Source organism: Asparagus officinalis, chromosome 2 (assembly GCF_001876935.1).
Source record: "Asparagus officinalis chromosome 2, Aspof.V1, whole genome shotgun sequence".
Taxonomy (NCBI): Eukaryota; Viridiplantae; Streptophyta; class Magnoliopsida; order Asparagales; family Asparagaceae; genus Asparagus; species Asparagus officinalis.
The window spans coordinates 40,121,305-40,148,504 of record NC_033795.1 but is presented as its reverse complement, the minus strand read 5'-3'; the positions used below and the strand labels follow the sequence as shown (position 1 = coordinate 40,148,504).

The 27,200-nt window shown below is 35.5% G+C and overlaps 1 protein-coding gene across 5 annotated transcripts; it reads left to right on the top strand.

Moving 5' to 3' along the window:
- LOC109830690 (ELMO domain-containing protein A-like) lies at positions 2,866-26,616 on the top strand. Of its 5 annotated transcripts, none has more exons than XM_020398042.1 (11): positions 2,874-3,011; positions 9,374-9,545; positions 9,646-9,751; positions 22,646-22,758; positions 23,930-23,998; positions 24,140-24,255; positions 24,346-24,400; positions 24,479-24,599; positions 24,670-24,812; positions 24,898-25,005; positions 26,275-26,616. In XM_020398042.1, the coding sequence occupies exons 2-10, from the start codon at positions 9,402-9,404 to the stop codon at positions 24,997-24,999; spliced, it is 969 nt and encodes a 322-aa protein (XP_020253631.1). In that variant the 5' UTR covers positions 2,874-3,011; positions 9,374-9,401; the 3' UTR covers positions 25,000-25,005; positions 26,275-26,616. The 5 variants fall into 5 exon arrangements, 4 of the variants coding, with proteins under 4 accessions (XP_020253631.1, XP_020253628.1, XP_020253632.1 ...); XM_020398039.1 differs by having other exon boundaries at positions 26,000-26,616; XM_020398043.1 differs by lacking the exon at positions 26,275-26,616 and adding an exon at positions 25,877-25,983.

Below are 27,200 nucleotides of genomic sequence, written 5' to 3'. Positions count from 1 at the left end.
AACACTATTAAATATTATTTTTAAAGATTGTTTGACACGTATGCAGGTAAATATGGTGTAACTACACCTCAACATGCAGCTTCTACAAGCTCAAGAAGGGGCAAAAGGTAAGTTTTTTGATAGGCAATCAATGATACAGAGGTTAACTAGTAGTAGCCGTGGGTCTGGATCTATATCATCATCAAGGAAAACTTCTAAAATTGAACAATATTTAGCTACATCTTTAGTTAACAATATTTATCAATGATATTTTGTAAGGGTGGAGAATATATGTAACATTTTCATATCATATACTTTTCATCATGGCTCGTGACTTACTAACAGTACAAGTTTTTACAGTAGCTTCAGAAATCCACCTTCAGCATATCAAGACGTTTGATCTACGACCATAGGACTATAGGCAATAAAAATTGTCTTTAATCCTTATCAGAGAAGTTTAGAACAAGACTGCTAAAACCTCGCCCGAAATAGCTGAAAAGGGAAAAACGCTGATATCTCTCAAACCGGAAGGAATTTAGCAAAACGGATAGAAGCAAAACGAACCCTTTTGGGTTGGTTGGTTGGTTCCGTCTCATCGAGATAGTTGATTTTTATATATAATTCGTCAAATTCTGACTTACAGTTTAAAAGTTATGACCTATTTTTCGTGGCATGTTCTGGAGCTCGCCTGCATAAGTCAAGCTCGCCTGCATAACCTCACCTGACAGTTTGAAACTCGCCTGCATGATCTAGGCTCACCCAAAGGCAAGATCGCCTGCATGATCTAGGCTCACCCAAAGGCAAGATCGCCTGCACAACCTCACCTGCAGAGCTCGCCTGCATGATCCAAGCTCGCCTGAAGGCTGAAGCTTGTCTGAAAAGGGTGAAGTTTGCCTATAAGGAAGTCCGCCTGCGAGGCTAGAGCTCGCCTGAGCATTGGAGCTCGCCCGAACTAAGCGAAGCTTGCCTGCACAGCTTCACCTACGAGGCTCGCCTGCATAGCCTCGCCTGAAGACCTAGCTCGCCTTTATGATCCAGGATCGCCTAAAGGCCAAGTTCGCCTGTAGCACTAAGTCTCGCCTGCATGCCAAATCCCCCCAGGCTCGCCTGAAAAGCTCGTCAGGTCACCTGACAGCCCAAGCTCACCTGCAAATGTCAATCTCGTCTGCACGGCTGGGCCAAGTCAGCCATTTGAGCTTAAAACGTGGGAGTGGGTACACCCACTCCCCATGATCTAAGGGATGGAGTATGGTTCTCCACACTTCTAATGATCACATCCCAATATTTAAGGGATGGAGTTATGGTCCCCCTCAACCACAATCCCACAATTTGAGGGAGTGGCCATGCTTCTCCTCCACTATAAATAGCCAATGATGGCTATCAAAAGAGGGGTCTTAAACTCTGGATCAAGACCGAACCTATTTGGCTCCTTGATAATCAATTCTCTTAAGCTCTAAGAGAATCGAGCCTGGCTCTTTGCATTGTTCTTGCACTGTAGTATCTTCTTTCAGCTTTCGGCCTTGATAGCCATTAAGATCAGGAACTCGAACTCGATCAACACGAGCTTCTACTGCGTATGAAGCTCGCCCGCAACCTCGATCAAATCGTCCAAGGGAAGCAAACTCAGTACGAGAACCGAGCGAGACATCCTATCGCTACCAAAGTTCTCACGTTAAACAAAGAGGGCATTCCCTCCGCTTCTGTTGTAATTTCGATTCATTAATTTGTAATAAGCTATTCTTATCAATACAAATGAAATCTCCGTTTCAGGAAATCAAAATTTACACCTACAGAAGGACATCGCTAGATCCATTTACCGTACAAACAGTAATGTGCCTATAAAATTAGTGGAGGTATGAGAAGAGAACTGAATGCATCGACCATATAGCTAATATTAAAGATAGACTTAATAAGTTGATAATAGGAGATAGAGAGTAGAAAGTAATTTATAATTTCTAATTTTTAGCTGCAAATCTGTGATATTTTGGAAAGAGTTGCAAATAATAGTGATATAGATGAGTTGGTGTCAACCTAGTTGAGATGTATTCATCTATTGTGATGCAATATTTTTTAAAAAAGTTGTAATTGTTAGTGATTAATAATAAAAAAATTTATTTTTTATCATTTTAATTACTATGATATCTACAAATTGTATAATTATAAATGGTTAATAATAAGATTGAGTTTTTGTCAAAATTTTGCATATTTTAAATACTCTTGAAATTCCTTTTTTTGCAAAAAAATATTTTTAAAGCAATTTTTTTTCATTTTTTTAAAAAAATAAAAAAAAACCAGTCCGGACCGGTCTAGCCCGGACCCGGGCCCAGCCCGAGGCCTCCGAGTCGGGAACAGACAGACAATTTTGCTCGGCCCGGACTCGAAATCCCAGCTGTTTGGACAGACTTAGCTAAACTAGACTTTATTGAACTAGTTCTAACTTAAATCTAGTTTGGCTAACATGTAAACTAGACTCTCCTTGAGCTAGTTCTCTTGTAAACCAAGTGAGAGTTGGTTTATTTCTAGTCTAGTCATTGAGTGAAAGTTGACTTTAGAAAAATTAGTTTTTTTTCCTATTTGTTTTCATTTGCCAAACAAAGGGCCAAGCTCATAAACTCATTTTGCCTCCACTAAAATTAGTGTACCAGTTTGCCAAACAGGCCCATATATCTGATTTCTAGTAAATTTTCTATTGTGATCCTATGCGGTGAAGTTCAATACTTGGACTATTTATACTCCCATTGCTCATGAAACTTTTGAAGAACTTCATATTAACGAACCATTAAAATATACATTTACTATTATCTTTTAATTTTTTTTTATGATTTAGTTGATGATTATTTTACTTACGTGCATTATGCACGGGGATTTTGACTAGTCTTTTTTTAAGTAAAATATTGTTCAGCTCCTCTTTCCTTTTCCTCAAGCGAGGCGCAAGACAATTAAAAGGGGGAGGAGACCTTAGTCGATCTTATTTCCTATAGGCGGCTGCTGGATACAAAGACTACAGAATCAATCTCCCAATTCTTTGAGTGGTGAGTTTCTCTTCTTCTCTTTTATACATTTAAAAAAAAAAAAATTCTAGTTGAATTTGTTTTCTTGATCACTGATCCCACTAGAACTAATCATGGGTCTGTTGGATTCTGCCATTGAATTTGTGGGTTTAGTTTGCATTGTCGACAAGCTTGATATTTTTCTATTAAATTTAGATTATTGATGGAGTTTTGGGCAATAGTGATTTTTGTTTCAAAGAGATTATGATATTAATAATTACTGAAAGGGCGCCCCAATGAGGATCACCAATAAGAAAACCCAATTGAGACACCTTAAACCTGAATAATACTAAAGCCCCTAAGGTATACCTTATACATTTCCGATATGCCTGCAATCTATTATTTTAATCCATTAATAGCCTACAGTTTTATTTTCATTCTATTTCACCGCCTGAGTTGTGTTATCTTGACTCAGTCAAATATGACCAAATCGACGATTTTTAGTAGAGAAAATCATGGAAAATTTAAATGTGGGTTTGTTGAGAGAATATCTCTCAAGGGGCGGGCGGATCTGAGGGGGTGGAGATAATGGGTTTAGCCCCTATAAAAGGATGATCAATCTCCTTCAGAAAACACAACAAAAAACTCCTTACCCATTACCGGAACCCCCTTCAAAGAAATCCTCTTTCTTCTTCTTGTTGGTATCAGAGCCAGGTTGATTTCAACGCCACCCTCTCGAGCTCTGTGTCGAACGTCAACGACAACTGCTACTGACTGATCGACGACTGCTACGACGACGACGACTCCGCCATCATTCTCTAAGTCGCGACGACGATTGACAGATCTGACATCAACATCGGAGTCTCCATCCTCGGCGAGCTCTTTGATTTAGATCGAGGAAGAGAGATAGATCCGCCGCCCCTTGCAATTTTCGGTGAAAACCCTAGCTCGAGATCGGTTTTTTTTAACAGAGCGGTAAAAGAGAGAGGACACTGGGCTTTTCTGGTTGGCCTTGGGTGATCAAATTTCCTGAGATTGATCAAATATCCAGGAGTGAACGTGGGGCACTTGTTTTCTTAAGAGCCCTACTCGTCAATTTTTTTTAATCAAAGCCCAGTTACAAGGCCCACTATCCCACCAATTTACATCCCTTTATTTATTTATTTTTTTGTCTGAAAATCCTATCCAGTGGAATCCAACAGAGCGCAACATATCATCTACACCCCTGGTCAGAAACAACAACAAAACTTCGACAACAGATTCTTCGGTCAACACCACTAAGTGACGACCTCGCTTTTTCAACTCATAAGAATCAGGTTCATTTTAATTAATTAATTTATTTTTATCTAACTTTATTTTAGTATAATTATCAAAATATCAACCTTATACATATTTTATAATTGAATTTAGTTTTAGTTCTTTACCGAATGACTAGTAAACTCGTTCTATCAAAACTAAGAAAAATTAACAAATTTAATGACAGTAATTATGATATGTGACATATAAAAATAAGATATGCTCTTATCCATGACAATATTGATGATATAATCGAAACCACTGCTCCAACCCTTACTGATAAATCAACACCTAAAGAAAAAAAAGTGTTTGAGCAGTAAAAGTCGAAAGATATAAAGGCGAAAAGCCTTATGCTCATTTTCATGGAAGATAATTTGATCAAAGTTTTTGAAACTTATAAGACTTTCATGGACATGTGGAATGTAATAAAAGAAAAATACGACACCGTCTCTGAAGTTAACATTCAACTACTCTTGCATAAGTATAATTCTTATCGTATGCAAGAGGAAGATAATGTCGTAGAGCATATAAATAAAATGATTGTCATGACTAAGGATTTCTCCACTTCTGGAACCGAAATCTCGGAAAGAATACAAGTGGTAACCATTTTGAATAGTCTATCCTCTTCCCTTGCTGTGGCTACCATCATATTGAGAATGAACCCTGTCATTAAGTCTGTCACTGATCTTTCTATGCATCTAACGATAGAATAAGACTTAATAGCCAGTAGAAAAGAACCAGAATTGAATATGAGTAGCAAGAGCTGAATTATGTCCGTTAAAGGCATACTGTTGGAAGCTATAAAAACCCTGGTTCTAGCAAACTACAACCGCGAGGACTAAAGTCACAGCAGTTTAAGAGAAAGAAAGTACCCCGCGGAGCTTGCTACAATTGTGAAAAGTTTGGACATTTCAAATCCAATTGCCCACAAGATGAAAAACAGAAGAATAAGAGAGGCTATAAGCATCCAGAACAAGGGGGTACTCACAAAAAAGAATTCGTCGGTGTGACGGAATGTAATGCTGTGATGATGGATATCAGCGATTGGTGGATCGACTCCGGTAAAACTAGACATATGTCACATATCACAAATGACAAGAATGGAGTCACAGAATTCACCGAGCTAAAAAAAGAAGAACAGAGGATCTATATGAGAAATAATACCTATCTCGGTGTAGAATGTATTGACTCGTATAGGTTGGATCTTAGGGACATCATTCTTGTCCTTAAAGATGTGTTTTATGCGCTTAGAATTTGACGCAATCCGATCTCTGTTCCCAGTTTGATGAAGAAAGGACTGAAAGTTAGGTTCTATAATAACCGAGTTTCTATAGGCAAGAATAATAAAGTGTATGCTATGGAAAAATATGTGCCCGTGCATGAATTATGTATTCTTCCAGTAGTTTGTAATAATTCTGATAATAAAAATTCGAATTTGAATTACTTGTCATGTTATATTTCTGAGTCTGAATTGTGGCATTCTAGACTAGGACATGCTAGTATTTCAAAAATAAAAAAATTATCAGAATGAACTTGCTTCATGTACTATCTAATGTTTAATTACTACCATGTGAACATTGTTTAACTGGTAAAATGACTAGAAAACATTTCATTGGCGGACAAAGAGTCAATAAACTTTTAGGACTGATACACTCGGATATTTATGGTCCCCTAAGTGTCAAAACTCATAGTAATAAAGAATATTTTATTACTTTTATAGATGATTATTCTAAGTTTGCACACATCTATATTATATCCAGAAAATTAGAAGCTTTTGACTGCTTTAAGAGATATAAGACAAAAGTTAAAAACCAACTTGGATTGAAAATTAAAATTTTGAGAACTGATAGAGGTGTGGAATATAACTCTAAAGAATTTGAGAATTATTATATTCAGTATGGAATTAAAAGACATACAACAATGCTGTATACGTCACAACAGAATGGTGTTGCTGAAAGAAAGAACAAAACATTGCTTAATGTAGTTAGATGCATGTTGTCTCATTTTGATCTCTAAAAGCTTTTGGGGAGAAGCATTGTTAACTGCAAACTACATTCTAAATAAAATTTTCACCAAATCAGTTGTATTTACACCTTATGAATTATGAAATGGGAGAAAACCTAATTTAAGTCATCTCAGAAAGCGGGGATCTATAGCCCATGTTCTTATTCCATATCAACTTAGAGATAAGTTAGATTTTAAAACAATAAAGTGTAAATTCATAGGGTATTCAGAAAAGTCAAAAGGTTATAAGTTCTACACTAAAGAAAAAAGAGTCATTGAAAACAGAGTTGCTATATTTTTAGAGAATCTAGAGGAAAAGAAACAAGTTCGAGAGGAACCAGAACCTTTAACTGTAATAGATGATGATTATTACAGTATTGTTTCCACTAATGATCATGATATTATGAATGAACATAACCTTAAAAATGATGAAATACCTATAAAAAATAATGTACCTCATTAACCGGTTGTAGGCAACAAAAGGCCAAGAACACAACCTTCATGGATGCATGATTACTATTTGTATTCATGTGAGCCATTCTGTTTCTCGATAGATACAAATATAGAAGAACAAGATCCCTTAACCTTTTCTGATGCGATGAAATCGTATGAATCATCTTTATGGTTAGAATCTATGAGAGAAGAACTTGATTCAATAGAAAAAAATAAGGTATGTGAGTTATGTGACCTATCGAAAAATAGAAAAACCATAGGATGCAAATGAGTGCTCAAAAAGAAATATGTGTTGATGGATCTATTGATAAATTCAAAGCACAGTTAGTTACCAAAGGTTACAATCAGAAGAGAGGAATAGATTTTCAGGAGACATATTCTCCTGTAGCTAAATTTACATTTATTAGAATTATTTTAGCTATTGTTGCATATCTTGATTTGGAGTTATTCCAAATAAATGTTAAAACTGTATTCCTTAATGGAGAGTTGAAGGAAGCGCTATATATGCAACAACCTGAATGTTTTCAGGTGAAAGGACAGGAACATAAAATTTACAAATTAATAAAATCTCTATATGGTTTAAAACAGTCTTCTAGATAATGGTATCTCAAATTTCATGATGCAGTCACTAAATTAGGTTTTATTCAAAATAAATTAGATAATTGTGTATATGTCTTAAAAAGTGAGAGAAAATTTACTATATTATCCTTATATGTGGATGATATATTACTCGTTGGAAATGACATAGAAATGTTGAATACAACTAAGGCAGATCTCAGCGAAAAGTTTGAGATAAAAAACATGGGAGATGCATCATATATTCTTGGAATTCAAATAATTCGAGATAGAAAGTCTAGAATGCTAAGTTTAAACCAAGAAAAATATTTAAGATCAGTTCTTAAAAGGTTTGGAAAGGAGAATTTCAATCCGGCGTCAACTCCGTTAGTCATGGGAAAGAGATTATGTAAAGAGCAAAACCCTGGAGAGGGGCAAAAGCCATTAGATGTTCCTTATGCTCAAGCAATTGGAAGCTTGATGTATGCAATGTTGTGCACCAGACCTGATATAGCTTATGCTGTGAGTCTAGTTAGTCGATATCAAAGTAATACAGGACTAGCATATTAGGAAGCTGTTAAAAGGATTATGAAGTATATCAAAGGTACATTGACTCATAGATTAGTTTATCAAGCTGACTCGCTTGAACTCCTCGGTTATTCCGATACTGATTTCGGATGTGATAAAAATGATGGAAAGTCCACTTCAGGACACTAATTCATCTTTGGAGGAGGAGATGTTTCTTGGAGTAGCAAGAAACAAGGGTGTGTTGCTAGATATATGCAAGAAGCTAAATATATAGCTTGCAGTATGACAACTACACATGTTGTCTGGATAAGACGGTTTTTGATTGATCTTGATCTCAATTTGTTAGAAGGACCTATTATATTTATTGCGATAATCAAGCAACAATTAGCTTAATCAATAGTGGCACGAATAGCTCCAAAGAAAAACATATTGAGATCCAGTATCACTATATTCTAGATATTGTAGAAAAGGGAGAAGTCAAAGTGACTTATATCCCTACTACATATATGATTGTTGATCCTTTGACAAAAGAAATACCAACGGAATCTTTTATCAAACATGTAAGTTTGATTGGAGTTAGGAATAAATAAGTTCGAGTAAAATTTCATGAATAATGAAATAAGAGTTACTCTCTACAGATAGTGGGAGTAATGGTAAGAAGAAACATCTGATCTCACTGATAGTGGGAGACATGTCATTTGGTTAATTTGGTCAAGTGGGAGATGTTATCTTGACTTAGTCAAATATGACCAAATCAACGATTCTCAGTAGAGAAAATCGTGGAAATTTTGAATGTGGGTTTGTTGAGAGAATATCTCTCAAGGGGCGGATCTGAGGGGGTGGAGATAATAGGTTTAGCCCTTATAAAAGGAGGATCAATCTCCTTCAGAAAACACAACAAAAAACTCCTTATCCATTACCGGAGCTCCCTTCAAAGAAATCCTCTTTCTTCTTCTCTGTGTTCGATCAAGTTCAGCATTTCTGTAAGTGTACATTTGGAATATTGCAAAAATAATTCCGAACTGCTTGCATTGGTGTTGGAGTTGGAAGAAGTAGCCATGGTTTTGGTTTATGAAGCTTTGTTGGAAGATAATATGGAACTTTTATTTATTTTTACTTGTATACTCATGACACCACTAATTGGGAAGTTTCTTTCTTGTTATTGTTGATATGCAAAATTTAGAAATCCATGTGTTTACTTATCTTTAGTTTTCATTAGAATGCCATGTCATTTTCCTCAAGCCAGCCATATTCACTCCCGTGCACATAGCGACTTAGAGGAGCATTATCTTTTTAGGAGCATTATCTTTTTAGTCTTGTGAAGCATTTGAATGTGATATTTTCCTCTCAATATGTTTTTATTTATGTTCACACCCTTGTTTTTGTTGACAGAGATTCTTATCATTTTGTCAACTACATGGATTTGGACATCTAAAATTAATCTCATGGATTTAGATGCTTCTTTTCATAATCAATTTGCAGTAGTACCTTTTTATTTAAAGTTTTAAACTATGGGTCAATTGTAATTTTCATGTCATGCATGCTGATAGCTTCTTCATATTTATCAGAAAGAGCAACGTCGAGCACACTTGAAGTATGGCTACCAAAACTATAAAAAGGAGGCTTCATCACGGGGATGGTGATGAAAGAAGAAATGAGTATCTGGAGGTGTCAGGATCAGATACCACAGATGAACCTCTTCTTAGGGAGTATGATCGTGTTGCAAGTCACCCTGAGGGGGTATGTTGCTGTTTTCAGACTATCTCAAAATGATGTAAAATTCAGAAATGACTTTCTTACTGCTCTTCTTCTTTGTTTGATTCATGTCTATTGTTCACAGGAAAATGAACGAAGACACCTGCAAAGTATTCAAAATAATAAAAAGGAGTCTATTTGTTGGTCCCGTATTTTCTCCCTCTTGTGTACTCGATGTGCAGATTGGATAGGTACTGTTGTAGTTTATAATTGTCATCAGTTTACATTTTATATGTAGCAATAACTAATTTGCAGCTTTCCAATTTTTCAGTGAACAAAATAGTCTATATCCCTAATTTAATTGTTTTTATTATGCACAATATGTATGTATTTTTATATTTCTGATCAATAGCGTGGTTCACCTTATCACATGTAGGAAAAATAAGCTTCATGCTCTTTAACTTTTCTTTTATACATTATAGACTACTGCTCAACATCGAATGAAGTATTCCAGAGCTGCAAAATAATAAAAAGAAGGATTCTAAATGTTTACACTATGGAAGCCCAAAAGGAGAGGTAGCACGCACACATCAAACATGAAGTTGTGACGTATCTGACACATGCGGTGCATGTCTCTGACACGTATTATACACTATAAAATTCATTGTGTTTTAGTATATCATGTCATGTCTGTGAAATTGGACATCAACTATGTAATCTACCACATTTAAAATTGGAGTATTTAAAATCCTATGTGATAGGATGTATTTGTGTGTTCGAAGGGTTATTTTACTTTTATTTATTTATTTATTTATTTTGGAGTTGGGGTGAAGCTGGAATAGAGAGCGAACCGTGTTTGAAATGCTTTCTTCTTAACTTAAAAAGGATGAAGAATCCACCCAAAAGTGATCATTTCTTAGAGCCAAAGTGAGCTATACACGTATGTTGGGAAACCCTAGCGTGAACTCTGTAAGCAAATTATAAGCAACCAGATTGTTGTTAGCTGCCTAATGTAACATGTGTACATTGCGGCGTAAAACTTTTGAAGACAAGGGTCTTAAGAATAACCATGCTAAGCGTCCAGGAATTAGTCACACTGCAACTTTTCTACATAAATACCTTCTTGTATCTTAAAGTAGAAGATACTTGAGTTGTATGACATAGCAGTTATCTCAAAAACATTTCAGCCACTTCCTTAACGAGGATGAATTAGCTATTATAACTGGTTATTGTTACTTTGACTTGGTCAGTGTGACCAAATCAATCAGCACAATTATCTCAACAAATTGAGATAATGGACTATTGGAGCTTGTTAAGTGGAGATGAATCAGTTCATGGTTGGATTTTTAGGGTAGAGTGATAGTGGACATGAGCCTATAAATAGAGATAAAAACTCTATTGGAAAATACATAGAAAAGAACTATCTATAGAACCCCAAAAAGCCTTTTTGTCTCTCCATCTTTCAGATCATTAGTATTAGAGCAATTCCCTTTACCTGAAGTTTTTAGTTCCTCTCCTTAAAAAGTTGCATTTTATCCGATCTCAGATGAAAGAAATCAGCTTCGTGCTCTTTGAGCTATGTTCCCAGAAAGCAGAGCAGCCAACCCTCTTCATTTATTATTATTATTTTACGCTCCACTAAAATCTTGATAGTTCTATCAAGTTTTGTGTTAGTGGAAAGCTAGCTGCATTTTTTTAGATTGTTCCTAATAGTAACCATAATTTTTATTTGTTTATTAATTTTTTACCTCGTTTGGAGAGCAAGCCCTACAAATGTATGTTTTTATTTTTTAATCCTCTACCACTAGAGATCTGTGACTTCTCTACTACAATTATTATTTTATTTTTATTAATCATTTTTTCAAAGGCCCCCTTTTCAAAATGTTTTCTCAAAAAGAACCCTTTGCTTAGCCATCCTCCTCATTGAGCACTTTCATCTCTAGATGAAGCACCATCCAATATCTGATGTGAGCCGACCAACAGCTACTACCTTCAATCCGAGCAGTTTAGATCAGTTCAATGCCGACCAGATCCACTTCGACCTCGAAGACCATCTAATCAAATTGTCTTTCGCTCTATGCACTGGACCCTTTCGCGAACCAAGCTTTGCCAACTCGGATCAGAGAGTTGCTTCTTCAATCAATACTATTCAGTGACAATCTCGCTCCATTTAGAGCTTTCTTTCACAACTTGAAGCAATCAGGTTTATATTGATTAATTTCAATTTGTTTTATAGATATCTAGTATATATTTCTAATACCATTAATAGTACATATATCTAAAATTCTTTACAAATTTTAGATTATTAGTTTTAGTTCTCTACCGAATGGCTAGTAAACTTGTTCTATAAGAGCTAAGAAAAATTAACAAATTTAATGACAGTAATTACGATATTTGGCATAAAAAATAGGATATGACCTGATTCATGATGATATCAATGATGTAACCGAAATCGCTACTCTAACATTTACTGATAAATCTACGCCCAAAGAAAAGAAATGGTTAGAGTAGTGAAAGTCAAAAGATAAAAAAGCAAAAAACCTAGTTCTCATGTTTATGGAAGATAATTTAATCAAAGTTTTTGAAATCTACAAAACTTCCATGGACATGTAAAAAGCCATTAACAAGAAATATGATACTGCCTCTGAAAACTTCTCTTGCATAAACACAATTTTTGTCGTATGCAAGAGGGAGACAGTGTTGTAGAGCATATTAATGAGATGAATGTCATGGTTAAGGACTTATTCAGTATTGGGACCGAAATCCCAAAAAGAATGCAAGTGACAATCATTTTGAATAGTCTTCCCCCTTATTGTGGCTAACACTATTAAGAATGAATACTACCATTAAATTTGTCATTGATCTTCCTATGCGCCTAGCGATAGAACAAGACTTAATAACCAGCAGGAAGGAACCATAACTGAACATAGTGCAGCAGTAGAGGAATTATGTCTGCTAGAGGCATAATATTGAAAAACATCGGCCCTAACAAACCATAACCATGAGGATCGAAACCGCAGGAGTTCAAGAGGAAGAAAGTGCCTCACGGAGCCTACTACAACTATGGCAAATTCGGGCATTTCATGCCTATTTGCCCTCAAGGTGAAAAACATGAGAATAGATGAGTCTACAAGCATCTAGAACAATAGGGTACCATTAAAAGATTCGTCAGTGCGATAGAATGCAATACTGCGATGACGGATATCAACGGTTGGTGGATCGAATCCGATGCGACGAGGCATATCGCATAGGAGAAGAATGGAGTCACATAGTTCATCGAGCTAAAGACAGGTTACAGAGAATTTATATGAAAAACAATACATATCTCGATGTAGAAAGTTTTGGTTCGTACAAATTGGACCTCGGGGACAGAGTTCTCGTCCTCAAAAATATAATCTACAAGCCAAGAATTCGGTGCAATCTGATTTATGTTCGTACGTTGATGAAAAAAGTGCTGGAAATTAATTCTATAATAACAATTTCTATAGGAAATAATAATAAAGTGTATGCTATGAAAAAATATGTACCCGAGCATGAATTATGCATGATAATTCTGATAATAAAATTTTCCTATTTGAATTACGTATCTTGTTATATTTCTGAATCTGAATTACGACATTCTAGACGAGGACATGTTAGTGTTTCAAAATTGAAAAAAATTATTAGAATGAAACTTATCGCTTGCACTATCTAGTGTTCAATTGTTACTATGTGAACATTGTTTAATTAGTAAAATGACCAGAAAACCTTTTATTGGCAGACAAAAAGCCAATGAACTATTAAGGTTAATGCACTCGGATACTTGTGGTCCCCTAAGGGGCTGTTTGGTTGTATGTTTTTACCATGTAAAAGGATGGAAAGTGTAAAAAAGTGGGTCCCAATGTCAGCTTTTATTATTTTCAATTGTTTGTTTGTAGTTGTGAAAATAGTGTAAAGTGATTTCACATGCTGATGTGGCTTGTAAAGTGATTTTATAAAAAAAAGACATGATTTTAGGAGAAAGTTAACATTTAAGTCAGAAAAAATTAAAAAAAATTCCAACCAATATGATCATTTGAGTAGGGACCACTTTTTATACTTTTCAAACAAACAATTAAAGTTACATTTGTAAACTAAACAAGCAATTTATGATTCCAATGGAATAAAAAACAAACAAAGAAAAGTATACAAGTGAAATTGATGAGGTGGACAACAACTTTCCAAGTTGTGTCATAAATACACAATTTTATCAACAACAACCGAGGTGGACAACAACTTTCCAAGTTGTGTCATAAATACACAATTTTATCAACAACAACCAAACAGCCCCTGAGTGTTAAAACTCATCGTAATAAAGAATATTTTATCACTTTTATAGATGATTATTCTAAGTTTGCACATGTCTATCTTATCTCTAGAAGATTGGAAGCCTTTGAATGCTTTAAAAAATATAAGACATGTTGAAAACCAACTTGGAAGGAAAATTAAAAATTTGAGATCTGATGGAGGTGAGGAATATAAAGAATTTGAGAATTATTGTACTTAGTATGGAATTAAATGGCATACAACGATACTGTATACACCACAACAAAATGGTGTTACTAAAAGAAAGAATAAAACTTTGTTGAATATAGTTAGATGCATGTTGTCTTATTGTGGTCTCTCCAAAAGATTTTGAGAAGTATTGCTAACTACAAACTATATTTAGAATAGTGTTGGTGGTCTAAATCACACATGTAAACTAATATGAACTGAGTTGATTAGGGACCGCTAACTTCTCCGAATATCTAGTTTTGAATTGAGCTGTTCTTCTTTGCACATGTAGCAACTCGTAAGAGGACGGGGTCTATCTCCCTCGTTGTTCCTCCGACGACCAAGTTAGCGAGGTACTTAAGTAGGGAAAAATAGCAAACTGTAGCAGTTCTTAAGGGCTGTGGAATGTAGAAAAGTGCGGGAAAATTGCTTACATTCGCATTGGCAATAATTTTTTCTTTTATAGTCATGTAGGAGGGGCATTTTGTTCTCTTTCGATCGAGTTTGAGCTGGCAGCTGAGTCAGCGTTGACTTTACAGATGTCTACAGTGATCACGAAATGAGCACGATCACTTTGGCATTAATGAGATGGGATAGACGGCGTACGAAGCCGATGTGGTCCGATGTACCATAAATAATGCCGGGGATGGAGAAATGACGACATTTGTCAAGTATTTAATTTGATGTCGACGCGCTATCAGCGGGGGGTTCGAGGTCGAAGTCGCTTTTTAGCTTGTATCGAGGGGTGTCGAGAAGTACCGCTTTTCAAGTCGGTTCCCATGAGATGCCGGCTAATTAACTAGTTGAATAGGCTTGTGACGAGTCGTCTTTGACGAGAGGATCGATAAGTACTGCCATTTGAGTCGACCTAGCGAGATGTCGACTCGGCGAGTTGGTTAGATTGGGACCTTAGCAGTCCTAAGGGTCAAGTTGATTGAATTGAGCGTAATTGGGAATATCTATCTGTTGTGGACAAGGGATCATAATTTGGCGATTGAAAACACCATAACAAATAGAATTCACATCAAGTCAGTTGTATCTATACCTTATGAGCTATGGGCTGGGAGAAAACCTATTCTGAGTCATCTCGGTAAGTGGGGATCTGTAGCTCATGTTTTCATTATATGCCAATTTAGAGTTACGTTTAATCGTAAATCAATAAAGTATAAATTCATAGGGTATTCACAAAAATCAAAAGATTATAAGTTCTACAATAAAAAAAATGGGTCATTGAAAGCGGTGATTGAAGAAGCAACTCTCTAATCTAAGTTAGCGAAGCTTGGTTTAGGAAAGGATCCAGTGGATAGAGCCATAGACAATATGATTTAATGGTCTTCAAGGTCGAAGTGGATCTGGTTGGCGTTGAACTTATCTGAACCGTTTGGATGGAAGGTAGTAGCTAGTCGGTGTGGATTAGATGTTGGATGGTGCTTCGTGAAAGTGCTTAATGAGGAGGACGATCTCTAACCTGATGGTTCTTTTTGAGAAAACCTTTTATAGAGGGGGCTTTTAGAAAAAGTTATAATAAACATAAAATAATAATTACAGTAGAGAAGACATGGGTCTCTATTGGTGGAGGCTTAGAAAATAAAAGCAGATATTTGTGGCGCTTGCTCTTTGGATGGCGTAAAAAAATAATAAACAAATAAAGACTATGATTACTATTGGGAACATAGTCTAAAAATAATGCAGCTAGCTTTCCACTGACGCAAAACTTGATAAAACTATCAAGACTTTAATGGAGCATAAAATAATAAAAAAATAAAGAGGGTTAGCTGCTCTGTTTTCTGGGCACAGAGATCAAAAAGCAGAGCTGATTTTTTTCACTCGAGATTGGATAAAAGACTACCTTTTGCAGACCGGAGCTAAAAAACTTTCAGGCAAAGGAAATTGCTCTGATAACAATGATCGAAAAGATGGAGAGAAAGAGAGATGGGCTTTTTGGGGCTCTGGATAGTTCTTTTCTCTGTATTTTTCAAAGAGTTTTCATCTCTATTTATAGGGCCATGTCCACTATTACTCTACCCTAAAAATCCGCTCATGAACTGATTCCTCTCCTGAAATCAGTATAACAACTTAACAAGTTCTAACAATCCGTTATCTAAATTTGTTGAGATAATTATGCTGGTAGATTTGGTCACACTGACCAAGTCAAACTTGCATCTCTTACTTGACCAAATTAACCAAGTGACATTCCTCCCACTATCCTTGAGTTCTATCTTACCAAAAAACCTATAAATAGTGAGCTATATACGTACATTGCGTAACCCTTGCGTGCTTGAAACCAAGGTTCCAAACTCTTTAAGCAATTTATAGACACCCAGATTGTTGTTAGCTGCCTAATGTAACACATGCACATTGTGGTGTAAAACTTTTGAAGACAAGTGTCTTAAGAATAACCATGCTAAGCACACGTCGAGGAATTTGTCACACTACAAATTTCCTATATAAATGCCTTTTTGTGTCTTAAAGTAGAAGATATTTGAGTTGTATGACACAGCAGTTATGTTAAAAACATTGTATCCACTTTATTAATGCTGATGTATTAGCTATTATAACTAGTTACAACTTTAGTCTAAATGTTTGGAATATGTTTACTCCACATGCCTTGTCCGGTTTTGCTTTGTATGTGAGTACTGTATTTTCACAGGGACATGTCGACTCACCAATTGATTTTAAAGAGTACCCTATATTCTTTATCGAGAACCTAGGTTGCACGAATACAGGTGCATGTAGATACGGATACGAACACGGCACACGACATATTTGTAAAAAACTAGGATAAGATTCATTTTCGAACTAGATACCTAAACGTCCCTTAATCATTCTTCTAAACATGGCATAGGATGAAACTAACTTGAACCAGTGCTTAGCGAGTTGCAAGATATGGCCGTGAAGTGTAGGAAGTGTCCAGTGTTTTAAACTAAAATGTATTATATAATTGGTTAATTGAGTACACATCTAATTGAATGTATCATATTTGAGGAGTGCCCAAGGACTGTTGCTGTTGGACATGTATATGGGAGCCCAAACGAGGTGTTGAGGTAACTTAGCTAAGAATAGTGAGAAGCCAAACAATAGCATAATTCTAGAACCCTGGGTAGAGGTGCAAATGAATTGGGCATAGATTAGATATGACACTTATTGTATCCGTATCTGCTTATCAATTAGGGACGCACATACAAATACGGATGTCTTGGTAAGAAAAACTCATGCCAATATTCACCAAGATCAAATACATTTGTAGAGAAATTAAGAGAATATACGCTGATACAAACGGATAAGCGAAAAGCAAATAAAAATGTATGATCAGCATTGTAAGATATTATTGGTATTTAGATTTAGGAGATATTATGAGATATTGTTGAGATACTATGAGATGTGGTTGGATATGATTTTATTTCATACCCATTTTATAATATCCTCCTAATCTCTATTTAAGAGAGGTTAGGAGTAGATAAATAACAACTTTGTCTTCTCTATTTCTCTACATGGTTACAGAGCCTTCTTGATCCTAAAGAGACCTCTTTCTTTTTTCCTTAACTTCAGGGTCGCCGATGGGTTTTACTATCTCCATGCTTCTCTTAGTGGCTACATCTTTTGTGGCTTTGACATCTTTGATTTCTACATTATTTATTTACTATCTTTGTTGAAAACCCCTAAAAGGGGGAAATAGCACTATTCATCACTTGCACTGTTCAATAATGAACAACATCCTACACTTACTGTTCACCATAAATAGTATCAATCTTCACCATCTCCCGACGGTTAGAGACAAAAGTACGTAGTAGATTCTGATGTTGCCTCTACTGGCTGACCCACCTAGGATTTCTTTGTACTGATAGATCTGCCTAGGATCTCTCTTTATTTGTTGACTCACCTAGGATTATTTTTCTACTGGCTTACCCGCCTAAGCTTTCTACTGACCGTAACTAAATTTTTCTGGTTGCTGACATCTTCAAGTATTTTGGAAAAAGATGACATTGTCAAAGCTCTTGCAACTAGTTGTTTTATTTCAATTTTTTACAAGTTCGACATATATAGTAATATATGCTCCAGCTTAAGGGGGTGTTAGATAATATTGGTGTTTAGATTTAGGAGATATTATGAGATATTAGTGATATATTATGAAATGTGATTGGATATGATTTTGTCTCAAACCTATTTTATAATATTCTTCTAATCTCTATTTAAGAGAGGTTAGATTTAGATGAATAATAACTTTTGTCTTTTCTATTTTTTCTACAGACATATATTCAGATATTTTAGATACGGATGAGGATGTTTTACTATATATCTGTATCTGTAACCATATCCTATCGGATATAGATAATATTTACGGTACAGATACTTTTTTGCACCCCTAAACTTGGGTCAAGCATTCATGTGAAACATGGGTTATATGTGTTCCAGATGCCATTGTACCTCTAGTAGGTTTGAGTGGGCTAGGCTATATCTTACTTTGATGTGTTACTTTTGGCAAAGTTTACACACAAAATTGTCATGACTATGTTCTGTTCAGATTTGCTAAAAGCCTAAAAGAAAGTTTTTGGTCTATCTTGATGATATGGTCAATAAAAATACTGGATGACTTCTAAGGACATCTTTGTCCTGCTTTCTAATCTTATAGTACCTACTTATCTATTACTCAGTTTGGTGATACATCTATATGACTTAGTTACAAGTCGCATATGACTCAATTACAAGTTGCATACTCTTGTGATTTATCATTTTGTGAGTACACCTTGGAATTATCTTATCGCCATTGCCTTATTCAGTGTTGTTATTTGAGAAAAATCTTTCGCCATGCCTCTTCTATTACACTCCACTGTTGTCTCGGCAATTTGAAATTACATGCATGCTCTTGGTTTATTCATCCTATTCACTGTTTCTTTCTTTGCTGGTGACCTCTCATTTATTATGTTAGACACTAGTATTTCTTGGACATTCCTTGAGCACATGTGAGAAACTCTTCAAATTCTTAGTTATATTACCCTGTGTATTAATTTCTGAAATCAGACAGCTCCTGCCAGGTGTTCTATATTTTGGATACACTTTTTTACATGTTCAAGATAATACATGAATTTAGTGAATAAAGGCTTCCGAAGCATTGACTTATGGAAAAATACTTCAAGTTTAGACATGCTTCAATAGTTCAATATAAGCTGTGAAACATATTGACCTAATCGACAGAATGTTGAAGAGCCAAGAGCTATTATGTCAAAGTTTTACGGTATTGGTAACATTGTCGTTGTTTATATTTATTAGACGCGTGTAGACTTCTTTTTGAGGCAAGGACATGACTCTTTATATATGTACTCTTGACTCGTGCTCTATTATTTGTACATATTCTAATGTCATGCCTTTGCTTTTTAAGAAAATGGGAGAAAATTTCTCTGTCTTTGATTCCAATGCAATGTGGGTAATGTGAATACCATTCATACCTCTTGCTAATAAAATATTTAAAAACTGTTTTGGAACCTGCAACTTATCTCCAGTTTATCTGGAATTTTCTTCTATCTGCATGTCTCTTCTATACGTCTAAGTCTGATGATCTAATGGACGATCCGATCATGCTTGTTGACTTTACTCTCTTCTTCTTGAACCTTCATTAGTGAATGCCATGACTCTAAGGACATTATAGTGAAAGTACATTAGTATTTGGCACATGCAATACACATGCGTGAAAAAATTTAAACTGTCAATTCATTCAGGCTTCAGAATAGTTACTTCGAATTCCATCAGTTAATTTACCATTAAGGGTGTTATAGTCAAAAGGAAAAAGTTCCTATTCATGGTCCCACATATTTGATATGCATCCAAAATTTTCATCTTTCATTTAGTACTTGTGGATTCTTCACCACTTCTTGTGTTAATGGTGGAAATAATTGTGGGTTCTCCCTCAGTTTCTTCGTTTCTTACCGCTTGTGAGGTCCAAATTTAGCAAAAGAAAAAGGAAACAACCAGCACTTCAGGGCTTTTAACTATTGCTAGATTTAGTGTAAACCTCGCTTTAAATCTCTCATATAGGACCAATCATAACATCAAGAATTTAATCCAACTTAGACTTTTGGCCCCACCAGAAGCATGTTACCACTACATGTGCACTGGAAATCGCAAACATTGTCACGCCCCAAAACTACAATGGAAATTCATAAACGCAGGTTACGCGACAACAGCGACCCATGCACAAGACACGTCTTATGCACGAGTCAAGCCTGACACTTCATATCATATAGTTTATCACAAAATATTTATAAACCTGCTGATGATAGAAGTTCAGAGCAACTATATATATGTATATAATCAGTACTTACAACCCACAAGCTCAAAGCATGTTACCACTACATGTGCACTGGAAATCGCAAACATTGTCACGCCCCAAAACTACAATGGAAATTCATAAACGCAGGTTACGCGACAACAGCGACCCATGCACAAGACACGTCTTATGCACGAGTCAAGCCTGACACTTCATATCATATAGTTTATCACAAAATATTTATAAACCTGCTGATGATAGAAGTTCAGAGCAACTATATATATGTATATAATCAGTACTTACAACCCACAAGCTCACCGTTATAAGCATTTTATAAAATAAAGCACATTGTTGACTGAATTGTAACATTCAAAAATGAGGCTTTATTTTGTAAAATGCTTATAATGGTGAGCTTATGGGTTGTAACTACTGATTATATACATATATATAGTTGCTCTGAACTTCTATCATCAGCAGGTTTATAAATATTTTGTGATAAACTATGTGATATGAAGTGTCAGGCTTGACTCGTGCATAAGACTTGTCTTGTGCATGGGTCGCTATTGTCACGTAACCTGCATTTATGAATTTTCGCTGCAGTTTCGGGGCGTGACAAATGGTATCACAGCAATTGTCAGCCGGAAGTGTGGAGCTAAGTGCTATGCAGGGCTAAGTGCTACACAATATGATGCGGTGGGAGCCACCTCTAGAGCCTATAGGAGCCACCTCTAGAGTCCACATCGCATGGCGGTGATACTCGGATGTGCTAATTGCCATACCGCGACGAGGATGTCGCCTTCGTAAGGTGGGGTAAATGTGTGACATCCCACTGACAGCGACAACGATCGCGACATTTGCAAAAATTTAGTCCCACATCGGTGAGAGAATGAGAAATTAAAGGGTTTATATAGTGAAAGCTAAAGACTCAAGTGTAGCATCGGCTAGTCGATTTTGGCAGTGGTTTGAGCCAAACAGTGCATTACACTCGATGGGTCCCACGGCTTGCACGCGCCAACGGGTCCGCGGGCCCGGGGTGTGACAAACATAATCTCTTTGCAAAAAAATTCGTGGTCTAAATCATAAAAGTGCATTTTATCTGAATATTATTTTTCTAATTTGTTATCAGGATAAGGCAAGTCCATCCCGGCATGCCACATGTTATATGGTAGACATTGACCTAGATGTTTGTATTAGCCCCACCAGAAACAATGTTAGCTCTGCATGCACACTGGAAACTTCAAACTTGATATGATCTTGATTAATCAGTCAGAACCTCAAGATTTTAGTCTTCAAGTAAAACTTAGTCTATTAGCCTCACCAGAAACAATGTTAGCTCTGCATGCACACTGGAAACTTCAAACATGAGCTCTTTGTAAAAAATTCTTCGTCTAAATCGTAAAAGTGCATTTAATTTGAGGATTATTTATCTAATTTGTTATCAGGATAAGGCACGTCCATCCCGATACGCCACACATTACATAGTAGATATTTTCGTAGATATTTGTACTCAATTGGAATTAGCTAGTTACTAGTTATTCCTGGAATTGGATATAACCTTGATAAATTGCCTGGTGGTTCTATAATGAACTCTATATTTTTTCCATTTTTCTCTTTCAACCATCATCAATCACCTTGGAAATGATTTCTAATACTAGTTGTAGTTTATTATGATATCTCTACGCAAGAAACAACTCCAGTTGTATTATATTATATAGATTAGTAAGATATTGTGATCATGAAGTTTTCGGGTAATGTGTAATCATTGTCAAGTCTGCCCTATGAGCATTCAGTGCACTGACAATTTAACTATTCTCTCAAATGCATTGAAGGGTGCGGTGGCCATTGATTATGATAAGTTTTTTCACCACTTTTAAAGAGAACCTTTTTTCCATAAAATTTTGAAGGTTGGCAATGAATTGGAAAATGGAAATTTAAGAGAACTATTAGTCGCCAAAATTTTGCTTCTGTTAACCGCAGATCCAAAAGCCTGTCCATGTGACCGTTCTACTTTTCTCTCATATTTTTTCTCTTGCAAACTCTTGTAACTTTTCTTTTAACTAAATTTCTTCTCTCCATTTCTCTCCCATAAATCTTGTCAAAACTTTTTATTTCATCCATATATTTACGTCATACTGAGCTATTTGACATATTTAAAATTATCAAACATTTTAGCTATACAAAAGTCTTTTATGAAAGGTACTTTTGGTCATGTCCATCTACAATAGTACTTGGCAAATGTTGAGCACATCCTTTAAGCATGGGTTAGCTAGTTCCATTTCTTCTCTTTATTTCCTGAAGTTCCTGTTCCCACTATTCTAATTGTATTCATTTACAAAGTTCAAATGATGTGCATGATTTTCTTTTTATGCAGCAAATATATGTTCTGCTTCTTGTGAACTTTTGGCAAGGTTGATTTCTCTTCCCTCTAGCAGTCAAAACAAGTTCAGTAATGAAAAGGTTCCTATGCTCCTTAGTTCTTTGCAGGTAACAAAAAACAGAAACATGGACAGTATTCTATATTATGTGCATCTTTCTTTGGTCGTAGCTTTGATAAGTAGATGCTAGATAGATCTGAAAATTTTGCATATAATTAGGATGAATTAAAAAAACCCGGAAGAAAGAAACCATACTATTAATACGCTTGCCGTTTACAATACAAAAACAAAATCTTGAGATACGTGGCCAAATTCCAGAAGATGTTTTCCAAAATAAGAAAAATAGATACTTTCTCTGCATCTATGTAGAAACTTTCTTGTAGATTTCAACCTCTACATGACAAAATGGGCAATTGCAAATTATAACTCTTGTTAGCTTCACAAAGATAGTTTTTTTTCCCAGTCTGATCTCTATATCTCCAATTATATAGTTTTTTCCCAGTCTGATCTCTATATCTCCAATTATATTTGTTTCCTTGTAACTTAGCACAAAGATCAGAATTTAGTCCTTCCTTTTGTTCCCTTGTTATGTTTCTTTTATCAAATTTGTCTACTTTCTTATAGTTCATGACAAAGTCATTAAAACTGGGGTATGATCCAATAGTTTTATGGTACTAAGAGAGACATGTAAGAGGAACAAGTTCCCTGGCTAACTTAAAGAAGAATATCATTCGGTCTGTGTCTAAATTCAATATTTTTACTATATCAGGAGAAACATATATGACGAAACATGTGATTGCATCATTTATGAATGAATAATTTTATTGCATCACATATTGTGCATGCTATAATGGTAGCTCTCTTACTAGGGTTACCAGGACTGGGGTTTGAATCTTTCTCAACTGTTAGGAAAGCTATGATAACAATTAACTAAGTGGAGGAGAAAGCCCTCAGCTGAACTGAAATTCATTTAGCTGACTTCAAATGCTTGGGATAATGATTTTGCTGTTGAGAACGTAGGAGAAACATATAAGCCAAAACTGTGGATACATCCAATAATTCTCCTATATAATAATATACATGTAAGAGAAAATAAACAATGAATCTTTTAAAGTATGGAAAAAGAGAAACCACATGAAAAGCCATTCAACCTGCCTAAAGATACTTTTGCTTGATGGAGACACTCTAGTTATTTTGCTTTCTCTTTGTATTTATAAAACTTTCCACCTAACCATATGGTATATGTTTTTCTGCATTTTTAATTACTCTTCAACCTTTAGGAAGAAAGACTGAGGAATTTAAGGCAGAGGTTGGAGGTTCCATTTGATGGTTCTCGTTTGGATCATCAGGTAAGCTCTCCTTCTCTACCCATTCATGATTTACTAGTATAGTAGGACAAAGCTCTTCCTGGTTTTCTTTTTTATGTGGATCATTTGTTGATGATTCGTCATTAAGTTTAAGATGTTACTATAAATTTGATCTTATTACAGGATGCCTTAAAACAACTCTGGAGGTTGGCTTTTCCTCATCGAGAACTTCCTCCTCTCAAATCGGAGTTATGGAAGGAGATGGGTTGGCAAGGTCCTGACCCATCAACAGATTTCAGGTACTTGAAATCTGAACAACCTGTTTAAGATATATATGTTACTTTTGTGGTTCTCGGTTGAATGTTAGATATTGAAACTTTTCTTTTCAGGAGTGCTGGATTTATCTCCTTAGAGAACCTTATATTTTTGGCCGAGAAGTATCCAGTAAACTTCATTTATTAAATTGATGATCTTGTTTGCTTTCTAAGAAGCATCCTTGAGCTCCATCTCTTCCTATTGCAGCAATCTTTTCAAAGACTTCTACACAAACAAGATGGAAAGAGGTCTGAATGGGAATACCCTTTTGCTGCAGCTGGCGTCAATGTATCCTTCATGTTGACTCAAATGTTGGGCCTGAAATCTGGTAATTTTGGATCTTACACCTAGGAACTCAATGTGGAACTCTGGATTTGAAGCATTCTGAGTCTTAGCAGGCACTACTTTTTCAAGAACTGGAGCTCGATTCATTGAATTGCTTGAAGCTGATGAGATGGCCTTCGACAATCTCTATTGCGTAGCTTTTCAGTTGCTCGATTCAAAATGGGTTTCAATGCATGCTTCTTATATGGAGTTCAATGTAATATTAACATTCTATTGTTGTTTCTCTCTGGATGATTATCAAGTTTCTATTCTGATTCTACCCTTTAAATGTATTTTTGCAGGAAGTCCTAAAATCTACAAGAACACAGCTTGAGCATGAGCTTGGTTTAAAAGATATTTCCAGAGTGGAGGACCTGCCAGCATACAGTGTGTTAAATCGGTAGCACATGGTTAGTTCTGATAACTATTGTTTTGTTATTAATTTCTGATATTGTCTGATTTTAGTTTTATCTTGAGTCCTGATATAAGAGTCTTATCTCGAGTCCTTGATTGAATGTCTCTATATAAACCATTGAAAGCTTATTAACTTGACCACGAAAGTGGTCATATTCATATGCATATACCAAGGTAACTCAGTTAATCCTCAAGTCTTGCTAGTCCAGCAATGATGCGAACTTGTTTTGCTTATCAATATATAACTTCATAGTGCTGGGCCTTCTGGCGTTGTTGATCATTTTTTTTTTCCTGATTTTGCATCTTGTATTGGTTTTATTAACATGCAAACAATCTAGTTGTGTCAATACTTGGTAGCTACTTGTTTATCAGATTGACAATTTCATAGTTCAGTCGTATATTTTTGGATATGTTCAATTTTCAGTCTTGTTGATTTTTCTGCTGTATTCTTTAGGTTTATCTCTAACTTGTTCACTACTACAGCTGGTTTGTACACATGGCATTTGTTTATGTTAATTGTCAGCTACCAAGTAGGTCTATTTATGACTAATACCACCTACGAAGGACATTTAGCTTTGGTCATTTGAGTTCACATCTTTCCCAACTACTTAACTAGTGTTACTTAACTAGTATATCCCAACCAATGAGTGTACCATTTCTTTAAAAACATCTGTAAATGGTTTTACTGCTACTTAACTAGTATATCCCAACCAATGAGTGTACCATTTCTTTAAAAACATCTGTAAATGGTTTTACTGCTGGAAACTTTCTTATCTTCTGACAATGAGTGTACCATTTCTTTAAAAACATCTGTAAATGGTTTTACTGCTGGAAACTTTCTTATCTTCTGACGAGTTTCTAGTGCAGATTAACCAACATGATGTTCACTCACTACTCTTGGGATGGTTGTTATCAAAACTGAATGTAATCAAACTGTACCTTATAAATTGCGCTCGTTACTGATGGACATTTTTATTCCTATTGATCTAGGGAGTGCCTAAAGTCTCTCATCAAAATAATCTGCCAGTTGTTATCCAACATTGAAAATAAATCATGTTATCTAATTTTCCTGAAAATGACCATCTTGAATGTTACATCCAGGCTTGTAAACGTAAACTATCAGTGTGTTTTATCGATAGTAAATCGAAACACACCATGCTAAGATGCGCCAAGATGCCTCTTGTTGGTCCTTGAGAAAATATTGAAGCTTTTGTAAGGCGAGTAAACCATCTTCTCAATTTTTTTGTTTGTTGATGTCTTGCAAGAAAATTCAAATCAGAAGAGGAGGAGGGAGGGGGGGGATTGTGCACATAGTTGTTACTCCCTCAATTGGTCAGTCATTCTTAATGTTTTGTTGAACCAAATGAATGTAAAGCTTGTGCTTTTGGAAAACCCCGGCTCAGTGGAGAAATAAAGATTGATGAAGGCTGTGCCGTAAAGGGTGCTTGTTTATTTGTTACCAAGCAGATGAGATTTTAGGAGCATGTCTGAAAAAATTGTGTTTGGTATGACGTTATGAACCCAAAATATACGAAAACCTAACTGTTAAATATGGATGTAAAAGATATAAAGATTTTGGTATCAATGTGATTTTTTTAGTTTAATTCTATGTTCTCAATTTGGTTATGTTAGTTAGTATGACTGTCGCTATAAATTTTTTTAGGTTCCATTTAATCTCACTTTGAATATAGATTGTCTGATGTGAGTTTATAGAAATTTGAATCACTGACTTTAAGAGGTGAATCCTCACAGATTTTTATTAAAGGGTTTATTGCTGATAGACCCCTGTATTTTCACTATTTTGAACTTACTACACGTGTTTTATTTATTGTTGCAGATAGACCCCCTGATTTTTTCGCTGACTCTTTAACCTGGCAAATATTGTCTCTTACTGAAATTAGGCGAGCGTATTTGAGGGTTGAAGAGACACACACACACAAAAAAAAAAAGATAAAAAAAGACAAGCGAAAAACAAGCGAAAAAAAAAAAAAAAAATGAAAACAAACTGGGGTCTACATGCAACAACGAAACTGCAGAGGTAATTAGTTCAAAAGAGGAAAACAACAGGGTTCTATATGCAATTATCCTATAATAAATGACATCATACTTACTCCTCCTAGTTGCAATTATGCAATTGGTAAGCAACAATCCTCACTAGTTCGATGATGAATCATAAGATTCATTTCCTAGC